This window comes from Delphinapterus leucas, chromosome 5, assembly GCF_059928025.1.
Source record: "Delphinapterus leucas isolate spDelLeu-1000000601 "Yukka" chromosome 5, BTC_Dleu_Yukka2, whole genome shotgun sequence".
NCBI lineage: Eukaryota > Metazoa > Chordata > Mammalia > Artiodactyla > Monodontidae > Delphinapterus > Delphinapterus leucas.
The window spans coordinates 108,000,602-108,012,796 of NC_143133.1; the positions used below are offsets into that span (position 1 = coordinate 108,000,602).

Genomic DNA, 12,195 nt, shown 5'->3' on the forward strand with positions numbered 1-12,195 from the left:
ATCTAGGATCACACTCTCTGGATATGAACCCCAGCTCCGCCACCAGCTGCATGATTCTTGATTTCTCTTTACTTCAACTTGCCCACTGCTAAGTGGAAAATGCACTACCTAACTCTCAAGGCTGCTGTGAAGATTAGTGAAGAAGACTAATGTAAAACACAACATAATGCCTGACACAGTAAGCGATTAGCTATTATCTATTAGCTAATTAAGCTATTATTCTAAGCACTGCACAATACATATGTGACAAAATATATATTTTAATAATTATTATAATCAGTGGAAAATTCATTTATAACAAAATGAAACTAATTCAATACAGTCTTTATGTTCTATGCATTACTCCAACTTAGACATCAAAAGAATAAGGAAACAAAATAGTTCGCGATAACGTCATTTTTATCTCACCTATACTTTACCTTGCATAATTCACTGAGAGCTAAAATTGTTTTTCTTAAGCATCTCTCCTCCTAATTTTCAACTGCCATCATTACTAACAGGATTTAGTGTTTTCCTTCAGTTTCCCATTAAAAAGGAGAAGGTATTATTTAAGGTCAGGGGAAATTGCCTACACCATGGATATCAAAATGGCAAAACACAAACTTTACTTGAAGAGGGATATCTAAATGCTTTCTTCTTTCTTCCCACTTTTCAGATCACTCTTTGAAAAAAAGGTTCGTTAAATAAAAAACAAAGATTAAGCTTCTCCCCCCCCCCTTTTAAGGGCAGAGATATATCTGCTTAGATGAGGAATCGAAGAACAAATGAAAATACCTTTCTATACCTGGACTCCAGCTGTACTGAAAAATCCCACTAGTTACTCACAGTCTGTTAATTCCTGATTGGGATAAATCTTCCATTACTTGAGATAGATCAGCTACCCACACTTCAGAGATGTGAATTTATCTAAGAGGACAAAACACTGTTGTCTGGATTTTTATTACCTGCAAAAGGATGTGCATGCACTGGCAGCAGAGTGAGAATTAAAACCGAACTGTTCTCATCTACCTCAAGGAAAAATTCAACCATATGATTTTTCTGCAGCAATTTGAGAAGAGATTGTTTTAAGTAAGTACGGTTGGGTCATTACAAAGAAATGAATCTTCACTAGAAAATGTGATGCTGGAAAAATAAAAGATACAAAATAACTATTATTAATAGTATAGTACCCGTGAAAAAAACTTTAAAAAAAAGTGAGGATGGGAACCTTCATAAACTCTAATACGGCTGATAAGATGAATGCACTCCAAGGGGTTGCCATGTTCCCCAAGAAGGACCCACAGCACGTGGGCATCCCGAGGCTGGCAGCGGTCCCAAAGTCTGGAAGTATTTTACCCCCAAAGCATCAACTGCTAGCAATTTTTGAGTCTGTTTTGTCTCTGCCCATGACAAGAATCAACTTGTTCCAAAATTCCACTAAGTATGTTTCTTTTATGTTAAAACTCTGTTGTTTCTGGGAAAGCTAAAAGCTAGAATTTTTTACACATGTGGACTAAAGCTATAGTTGGACCTTTCAGTTCCTTAACAGAATAAATATATATATTTTTTAAAGAACTACCACCCTGCTGCAGTTTATTCTGAGAAAGTCACTCTGTTTTTCAAAAAATTAAAAAAGTAAACCTTGTTTTTCTATACAATTTAACTTAAAAGTTCAAGAACATTTTGTTTTTAAGAAGAAAAACAAAAGTCAAGCACTTAATCTAAATTAATTGTGAGTTCAAAGAAAACTACTTAAGGGAATAGTGATGACTTCTATTTACGAATGCTTTTTTCTAGTCATCCCATCTATAAATACCTAGGTTGTATATCTTTTAAAAATTGATAATCACGCTATCACTGTTAAGTATTAAATACTTAAAACTTCACGAGACTAAATTCTGATTTCTTAGGCTTCTCTTTAAATACAGGTGAAATGATTTGGGACATCTTTATTTAATCCCCTGTGAAGCTATACTACCCAACTGTATGTCAGCCTCACACAACGAAGACAAATAGTTTGAAATCCTGGACAAGAAAGAGTACAAACCATGACATTCTAACACACCTGCCTCAATTACATAAAAAGTGGACAGAAAGTGAGAACGTCTCTAAGGTCTGAGATAAACAGAACTTATATCATGTGGCCTAATTGATAACAAAGTTACTATTTTAGTAAGCATCATTTCCCTTTGAATCATTTCACTTACTTTACACCAAGATTTCTGAATCTCAGCATTACTGACATTTTTGGACCCAGAGAATTATGCTGTGGCTGTCCTGTGCACTGCAGGATGGTTAGCAGTTTCCCTGGCCTCTACCCACCAGATGCCAGTAGAATCCCCACCTCCAGTCAAGACAATCAAAGAATGACTCCAGACATTACCAAGTGTTCCCTAGGGGTAAAAGTGTGCCCAGCTGAGAACCATGTCTTGACACTAAAGAAAACCCAAGAGTTAACATGGATAAAATCCTAAAACGTGATTTTATTTGAAGTGATTTCATAGAGACATAAAATACATCAATTAGTTGTACTAACCAAGTCAGACCTTGTAAATGGAGACAATGCTACTACGAAGATGTGATCATCCATTTTGAGGGACGCAAAGATTTCAGGGACATCGTTTTCACAACATGAATGCTAACTGGCACGTGACACCCCATTGCTTCTTCAATCAAGAAAGTTTTCAAGCCCATAAAGGATAAGCAGGGGGCTTCCCTGACGGCGCAGTGGTTGAGAGTCCACCTGCCGATGCAGCGGACACGGGTTCGTGCCCCGGTCTGGGAAAATCCCACATGCCGCGGAGCGGCTGGGTCCGTGAGCCATGGCCACTGACCCTGCGCGTCCACAGCCTGTGCTCCACAACGGAAGAGGCCACAACAGTGAGAAAAGATAAGCAGGGCCCCTTGAAACTCTAGCACAAGTATCAGAATGGGCTCATTGACCGTTCATGATGAATTGCCTATAAATTGTTCAATCTCTATCCTGTGTCAAAGATCAGACTAATTAAAATGAAAACAACAAATCTGAGTAGGAAGTAACTAGAGAAAAGAACATTAAAGTCAAGGCAGACAGTCTAAAATTTTGTACGGGGACAACTCATGAACACGTCTTAGCTCCTTTCTCTTCACCTAAGCAAAGCTGTTCTTGAGAATTTTCAGAAAGCAGATAATTTTTTAAAAATCATTTTATGGAAAATATTCAAGATGAACACTGTCCATTTAAAGGTTTGCATTAATCTTAAGAACAAGAAAAATCTCTTAGGCTATTTCTAAAGCAAGATTTCATCTCTCTTTAAACTTATAACATAAACCAACCAAAAGACAGACTTGAAGTTTAAATATAAGTCCACTTATAGTACAAATGTTGAATCAGTGCCTAGAAAACTACAGCTTTTAAGGATACCTGGCAATCTGAAAATATAACATCCAAAGCTGTGTCTATCAAAATGAAATCTCTAATTTTTCCAAATAAACATTTTATTTCTAAGTTTAAAAATATCTCTTTTCAGGGGCTTCCCCGGTGGCGCAGTGGTTGAGAGTCCGCCTGCCGATGCAGGGGACACTGGTTCGTGCCCCGGTCTGGGAAGATCCCACATGCCATGGAGCGACTATGCCCGTGAGCCATGGCCGCTGAGCCTGCGCGTCTGGAGCCTGTGCTCTGCAACAGGAGAGACCACAACAGTGAGAGGCCCGCGTACTGCAAAAAAAAAAAAAAAAAAAACTCTTTTCTTTGCATGTGGGAAATAATATTTTAATTTTTATAAGACATAAAAAGTGACAAAAGCGATACCAACATTTTATAACCACATGCCAAAATTTCAACGATTAACTCAATGTTTTGATCTCTTCAGTCTAATTGAAATCAGTCTTGTTTTCTTTCTCAGTGCTTGAGTTTCTGCTTCTAAGCAGACATGAGAAAGAAGCAGTGGAAATCAGAACAGCAAATTCTGGATTTCTGACGGCAACTATAATCTTTTTTCCTTCTGAATTCATTAAAAACATTTTCTTCCTCACTCTTCTTTCTTAACATAGATTGAAAACATACTACAGAGTTTTTTTCTTGCTTAACATTTTCCCATGTCTTTAAATATTCCCCCAACACAATTTTCAATGCCCACTACATATAAATTCTATGGTCAAATCATTTAACTGTTTTTTACTTTAGAGATTTTAAATTGTTTCCAATCTTTTGCTCTTAGTGCTGGGATGAAAATTTTTGTGCATAATTATGTTTGCATCTTCGATTATTTAGGATAAATTCCTAGAAGTTAATTTACTAGTTCAAATAGTAAAAATATTTTTGAGTTGTACATAATAAATTGCTTTCGATAAAGATTGTGAAATTTGCACTTCCATCACTGAGAATGCCAATTCACTGCACATTAAAAAATAACAGACATTTTCTGTTTTAAAAAAAACCTGTCAATTTTAAATATGAATATCTCATTGCAAATATGAATATCTCATTGCCTTAATTCACATTTTTATTAGCGAGACTGAACTTTTTTTGTTGTTTTTTTGTTGTTGTTGTTTTTTGCGGTACGCGGGCCTCTCACTGTTGTGGCCTCTCCCGTTGAGGAGCACAGGCTCCAGACACACAGGCTCAGCGGCCATGGCTCACGGGCCCAGCCACTCCGCGGCATGTGGGATCCTCCCGGACCGGGGCATGAACCCGTGTCCCCTGCCTCGGCAGGTGGACTCTCAACCACTGCGCCACCAGGGAAGCCCCAAGACTGAACTTTTTTTATGCTTGTGATTTATAATCCTATCTTCTCAAATTGTCTGTTTGGCCCTTTATCCACTTTTCCATTGTCGTGTTTTTTTTTTTTCATATTAAACTAGTATGACTTTACATAAATGCATATAACCCTTGCTTGACATCTAGAAATTTTCTTTAAGTCTTTTTAAAAATTTTATTTTTCTTTTTTGAATTTTATTTTATTTTTATACAGTAGGTTCTTACTAGTTATCTATTTTACACCTATTAGTGCATATATATTAATCCCAATCTCCCAATTCATGCCACCACCACCCCTGCCCCCGCTTTCCCCCCTTGGTGTCCATACGTTTGTTCTCTACATCTGTGTCTCTATTTCTGCCATGCAAACCAGTTCATCTGTACCATTTTTCTGGATTCCACATATATGCGTTAATACATGATATTTGTTTCTCTCTTTCTGACCTACTTCACTCTGTATGACAGTCTCTACGTCCATCCACGTCTCTACAAATGACCCAATTTTGTTCCTTTTTATGGCTGAGTAATATTCCATTGTATATGTGTACCACATCTTCTTTATCCATTCGTCTGTCGATGGACATTTAGGTTGCTTCCATGACCTGGCTATTGTAAACAGTGCTGTAATGAACACTGGGGTGTATGGACATCTAGAAATGTTTAATTTTTATGTTCAACCAATCAACTTTTCCCTCTGATTTTTCCACTTCTTTACTACTTAGAAAATCCTTTCCAATTTCAACAACTATTGACATATTTTCCTTTCATTCTTGTGTCTCATTTTGACACCTATACTTTTAAAACACCTGGAATTTCTTTTTGGTATGGTTATGAGGATGCTGATTTAATATTTGGTAGCATGAGAGCCCATTAATCATTATTTCCAAAAGTTTCCTGTTTATTTTTCCAGATTAACTTTTAAAATCACTTTGTCAGGTATCGCTCCCCTCACTCCAAAACAATCTCATTTACATTCTTATGGAAACTGCAATTAAACTATAAATAAAAATCAGGAAGAATGTATAGAAGAATGTTGAGTACTAGGTGCTATCAGGCGTCCTTATCTTGTACCTGACTGTCATAGAAATGCTTCCTGTAACTCATTTGTTTACCAATACATGGACTTTTTGTTTCAGATAGGAATTTTTCTTTTTTTATGGTATTAGAGAATTCACCTCCCATTTTTATTACTAAATCTTTAACTGAATATAGATTTTGTATTTTGTCAAACGCCTCTGCAACATTTTGGGGGGACTGTGTATACCATCATGCTTTTTCCTCTAGATCTCATGTATAAACAGGTTTCTTAATAGTAAGCCATCCTTTAATTTCTGTCATAAGTCCACTCATAACAGCATTATTCTTTAATATGTTGGTGATTTGGATTGCTTGTGCTTTAGTTAACAATTTTACATATGAATATTTCTAGTCTGGAGCCTTTTAAAAGATAATTTTTTTGAATTCCTATTAAAATTTCAGTGATTTCTATTTCAATTAGCTGTTCAACTTCTTTATTTTACTTACATTTTCCCTAACAACATTTATTTGTAGATTTCCAAATCTGTTTCAGTTTTTAAATCTTTATTGAATTTCCTATTTATATGCCATTTATGTATTCTAATTTGCTTCAGCTTTGATTTTCATTTTTCCTTTCATTAGGTATCTTAAATATTTGTCTTCCCCATTTCCTGTCTTCACTGTGTCCACCAAAAATCAGCTATTTGATTTACCAAATCTCCTTTCTGTCTTGTGGTCTAATTTTTTTTTTCACTTATTTGCAGGGTGAATCTTAAGGTGTTTTGTGTTGTGATGTGCTATTAACTCAATTTGTAAAGTGTCTATTTCCATTCACACTGTGAACCTATCTTGGGGCAGGCTGCTATGAAACGTTACGCCTTCTAACTCTTAATTTAATTAATTAGAAAAGCCATTGTAAACTCACTATAATCTACTGGAATTTTCAGAACGTATTTTTTAAAATGTTGTTTATGTTTATGAAAACAACCCAGTAACTAGATCTGGTCTTAGAAAATTAGAAATTAATTGTGTTTTTCCAGAAGACACCATTCCAGTGTTTTATATTATTCATTCTCAGCACTACACAAGCCAAACACTTCAAAATAAATTATGTAGAGGGAAGAAACAAAATGGAATGAAGAAACAAAGTGAATGCTGGAAACTATAGTTTAATACCATGTAAATCTAAACAACTTAACTTTATTGAAATTAGGAAAAAATACATTTTAGAAGCCTCATGTTTCTTTTTAGGAATGATAATCTGATTGTTATGAAACTCAATACTTGTATAACTGCTATTCATGCATTCCTGCAATTTGCTCAATTTTTTTTAGCCTATTAGATTCCCTGGTATATTGTTACCATAATTTGGCTTGCATCTTCCTGTGTAATTTGTGTACATTTTTCAGAAATGCTGCTTAATTACCTCTATTGTTTCCTATGAAACTCAAATGGACATTCCTATAAAAGAACATTCTTTGAAATGCATTTTCTATATTATACATAAGTAGGGAGGAAAGGCTTTTCTGAAAGCATTAAATATCTTTTATTTTTACTTCTGTGATTTACCGAAACCCATAGACTCTACTGGTCAACAGATGTTCTTATTCTTAACTAGAGAATATCCCACTTAATGTAGGAAGCCTCTTCAACATACACTCTTTCCTCAGAAGTTTACATTTCCCTTCTGGTGCAACCACTGTGGAAAACAATATGGAGCTTCCTCAGAAAACTAAAAAGAGAATTACCGTATGATCCAGCAATCCCACTCCCGGGCATATACCCGGACAAAACTGTAATTCAAAAAGATACATGCACCGCTATGTTCATAGCAGCACTATTCATAATAGCCAAGTCATGGAAACAACCTAAATGTCCACTGGCAGATGAATGGATAAAGAAGACGTGGTATATATATATACAGTGGAATACTACTCAGCCATAAAAAAGAACGAAATAATGCCATTTGCAGCAACATGGATGCAACTAGAGATTATCATACTAAGTGAAGTCAGAGAGAGAAAGACAAATATCATATGATATCACTTATATGTGAAATCTAAAATATGACACAATGAACCTATCTCTGAAACAGAAACAGAATCATGGACATAGAGAACAGACTGTGGCTGCCAAGGGGGAGAAGGCTGGAGGAGGGATGGAGTGTGAGTATGGGGTTAGCAGATGTAAGCTTTTATATATAGAATGGATAAACAACAAGGTCCTACTGTATAGCACAGAGAACTATATTCAATATCCTATGATAAACCATAACGGAAAAGAATATTTTAAAAAGTATATATATGTATAACTGAATCACTGTTGCACAGCAGTAATTAACACAACATTGTAAAGCAACTATACTTCAATTAAAAGAAAAAGAAGCAGCTTATATTTCCCTTCCAATAGCCATAAGAAGTATATGATAGATTTCTCTACATTTACTTTTGAGATATTTGGGTAAAGAGGCAGGTAAGCCACTTACATTTTTCATGATAAAGGCCAACACACACAGGCCTCTCACAAGTAGGACTGCTAGAATAACTTCTAGGGAACTATGAAATTCATATTAACTATGTAACCACCATGGTACGGGGAGAGTTTAAAAGTAAGACAGAGAGTGTGGGGCTGGAAACATCCTACCTGCTTCCCGTCCAGCGTGCAGAGCCTCTTCACCACTCCTGAGTCCAGTTTAATGGCTTCGGTGATATCTGTTAAGACCTGTTCGAAGGAATGAGCAGTCTTCTTATTCAGAAGGATCCGCACTGCTTTTCTAGGCTTCACTCCACTTCGAATCACAGTCACTAATTTGGGTTTGATGAAATCTTTACTTTCCTTCACTTCACTCTTCACTGAGGAGGGGGCAGCCACGGCTCGGGTGGTCCCACCCTTGATGTTCACAGACCAGTTTGGATTAATGTTTTTGGTGTAATCAACTTTACGAAACGGTTCATTCGACGCACACACGTAACTCTCACCTAAAAAGCAAAAATAAGTTTTATCAACGTGGTTATCCCCACCGCAGGAGCATTTTGTATGAAGCAAAAATGCTAGAAACCCATTAAGTGAATCCTTAACTTAACAGGTTTGGCATTCTACCCACACCCCTTTCTTTTCAATAGCATCTAAGCTGGTTTTGAGAGAATAGCATACATTAGAGTGAAATGCACTGGACGAAGAAACTAGAGATCTGGGTTTTATTCTGGTCAAATGTCACCCTGGATAGCGCAGCGTAAAGGATCTTAGTTTCCCAACCAGGGATAGAACCCGCGCCCTCGACAGTGCAAGCGCAGTGTCCTCACCACTGGACCACCGGGGAAGTCCCTGCACTTTCCTTCCCAACATCAGTATCTGTAAAGGGAAGTCCCCTGCAGTTTCCTTCCCAACATCAGTATCTGTAAAGGGAAGTTGTTGAATCAGGTGAATTCTAAGGTACTCTCTACTTCCAAAAGTCCATTAACTAATTTAATTTTTAATGTCTCATTCTGGAAGAAATAACTATATCACAAAATAATACATTCTCATAAAGAAATAAAACTTTCTTCCTCTTCTTTCCGATTATAGATTTCAGCCCTAATCAAAGAAAAGTTACCACAAAATTCACATAGCTGACTAAATTCACATATTCAGTTATATGATCATTTACTCAATTAATGAAGCACTGCAAAAATGAAGGAAGAGTTTTGACAGCTCAAAGAAACATACCGAAAGCATTATTTTCCTTAATGGAAGAATATGAATTTAAAATAGTTTAAATAGACAACCTTTTCATCGTCTACTTAAATGAGGAAGGATATTTAGTAGTTAAAATGATGTATTCATTATTCATGTAGCCTTCTGCTTAATTTTTACTAAGTAAAACATAAAAACTATAGTATTTGTCAATTGGTTAACTGATTCAATGTTCATTAATTTTAAGTTCCAAAACTTTATGTTAAAAAATCACACTTTTTCTCTCAGGAAACTCAGAAGTCACCCACTTCTTTTTAGTCTCAACTTTCTGGCATGCAAGATAAAAGGATTACACTCTAAAATTTTCTGCAAGGTATCTTCTAACTCAAAAAGAATTCATTATTTTTTCACACATGCAATTTAATGGCCTCATTTTTAATATATAGATTTGCCTACAGGGAGAGAATATGCAGACAAAAGCATTTAAGATTTTGGTTCCTTAGGCAGTTATAGCTCTTGCTGTTAAACAATAAATTCTTATTCTTTGTTAGACACTAGGCACCTACAAGATTGATTAGAAGCAATCAGTCTTCCCCCAACCAGAGTCATGCTACTGTAGGGATTCTTGTTTAAGATTTGTTACCCCCACCCCACCCCGGCCAACCTGTCACTTCTCCATTCCATCCATCCTGTTGAGGAACATCACTTCCTACTCAAACTCCTCAGCTAGAAACCTAGGCATCATCCCTCACCCTTCTGACTTCCCTACACACTGCATTCTGACATCAAGTTCTGTCCACTCTACCTTCTAAATATTTCTTAAAATGCCCCTCCCCTCTGCCTTCATCACCACCCACTTCCCACCTGGATCCATGTAAGAACCTTCTGTTTTCTACTCATTCCCCAGAGAGAGAACAAGTTTTCCAAATGATAGTGCATTTTATGTTACTGATATAGCTGAAAAAGTATATCCTAAAGTAATGAACCTTGATTCATGGATAAAATACCACACTGTGAGAGAATTTTTTAAACTCTTACCAATACATATTAAAACTGCACTCACCAAAACAAGGAAAGGATAAACATCTCACTTTAAAATTAGACTTAAAGATATAAATGTGTTATGTCTCTCTCCCTCTCTCTCTATATCTGTATCTATATCTATATATATATATCATACATGGATATATAAAAAATAAAGCAGTCCCTGAGGTCCGGAATTGATCTAACATTCACAGCTAGACCTCAATGTTACTATAACCTGATCTGACCTGTGGTCTTCTGTGGGATATCATCTCACAGAATATCTATATCAAATGAAGCCATTCTGGGACTATGATACAGTGACACAAAAATAAGGTCACTCAATGAGTGACTGCCACTTCGTTACCAACTATAGCTTTTTCCTAAATCTTGTCTGCTCTCACTGTAAATAGGATTTAATGAGATATTCAATCACAGAATTGTCCTTCCTCTCACAGCACCCAATACAGAATGAGTCCCTGATTTCCTGGAACCAAAGCCCAATTTCTACGACAGCTCTCGCAGCTCTTACTGAGCTGCCCTGAGGTATCCTATAATGTCCATTCTTCCTTACTGCAATGAGTAGCAAACTCAACTTGTTCACTTCCAGGCATGTTCTGGGTGGTCTTTAGCTGAAGAGAACTGAGATACATACACACACACTCAGACATATTCATATTCTCCCTCTCTGTGTCTCTAAAAGCAGTTCTTTGACCATAAGACATTGGTGGGAAATCATTTTGTAAATAATGATCTCATGAATACTACACAGAAGAGGATTTGTGTTACAGAGAACAAACTAGTGGTTACCAGAGGGGAGGGGAGTCGGGAGAGGGGCAAAATAGGTGAAGAGGATTAAGAGTTACAAACTACCAGTTAGAAAATAAATAATTCACAGGAATGTAAGGTACAACAAAGGGAATATAGCCAATATTTTATAATAATTTTGTATGGTGTGCAATCTATAAAAATATCAAATCACTATGTTATATGCCTGAAACTAATATTGTTAGTCAACTATACTTCAATTAACTTTTTTTTTAAAAAAAAGAGGATCTGTTTTCTGTATAGAAAGAGGATGGACAGAAGCAGGAAGTGGTTATACACCATTACTGTTTTCAAGCACAGTGTGGAATAGAAAGTCTTTCCACCTCCTTTGACTCTCTCCAGCAGCATGCCTATGGCTTCCTACCACTGACATCTGTTCAGAGACACTCTGCATTACTTCATATTTAGCAGGTTGACAAACCAATTGTCAACAGTTGTGTAATACAACCTGGGTACTTGTTAACCATTAACTTTCATCCTTACTCAACCAAATGAACGGCCTCCTATTTAAGAGGCAAGAGGCTACTAAAAGCTAGGAACTCCCCAATTCCTTGTTCTCTGAAAACCGTCATCCCTACAGATGTATTTCAGTCTGTGCCAATTTCCCCGCCTCTTCTCCCTTTTCAGTGACAAGGGTACCCTCCTCCTATTCAACGTTAAGTCTCTCGCAACATTTGGGTCCTTCCTGCTCCTCGTGCCAAGGTTTCAGGCTCATTCTCCTTCTCTCCTCCATTTAACTGCACAGGACTTTATAGAGTATCTCCCACTGTGGCACACACAGATCTTACCCCTCTTCGTTCCTCGCCCCCCTCCACCTAATGTGCTTTGGCTTCCATTCACTGCCCAGCTCCTCATCTAGTTTCTCCCACTTCCTCGCCCACAATCGGCTCTTAAGCCACTGCAGCATCACCTGTGCTCCCCGGGCTGAAACACCCTGA

The 12,195-nt window shown here is 36.9% G+C and overlaps 1 protein-coding gene across 6 annotated transcripts in view; it reads right to left on the reverse strand.

Annotated features, from left to right (window-relative positions):
- The window catches only part of DCLK2 (doublecortin like kinase 2), a 157,619-nt gene that overhangs the window by 129,270 nt on the left and 16,154 nt on the right, over positions 1 to 12,195 (reverse strand). For all 6 annotated transcript variants that reach the window (XM_022599727.3, XM_022599726.3, XM_022599725.3 and 3 more), the window contains exon 2: positions 8,378 to 8,712. In XM_022599727.3, the coding sequence (XP_022455435.1) occupies positions 8,378 to 8,712 (335 nt within the window). The remainder of the gene's footprint in view (positions 1 to 8,377; positions 8,713 to 12,195) is intronic.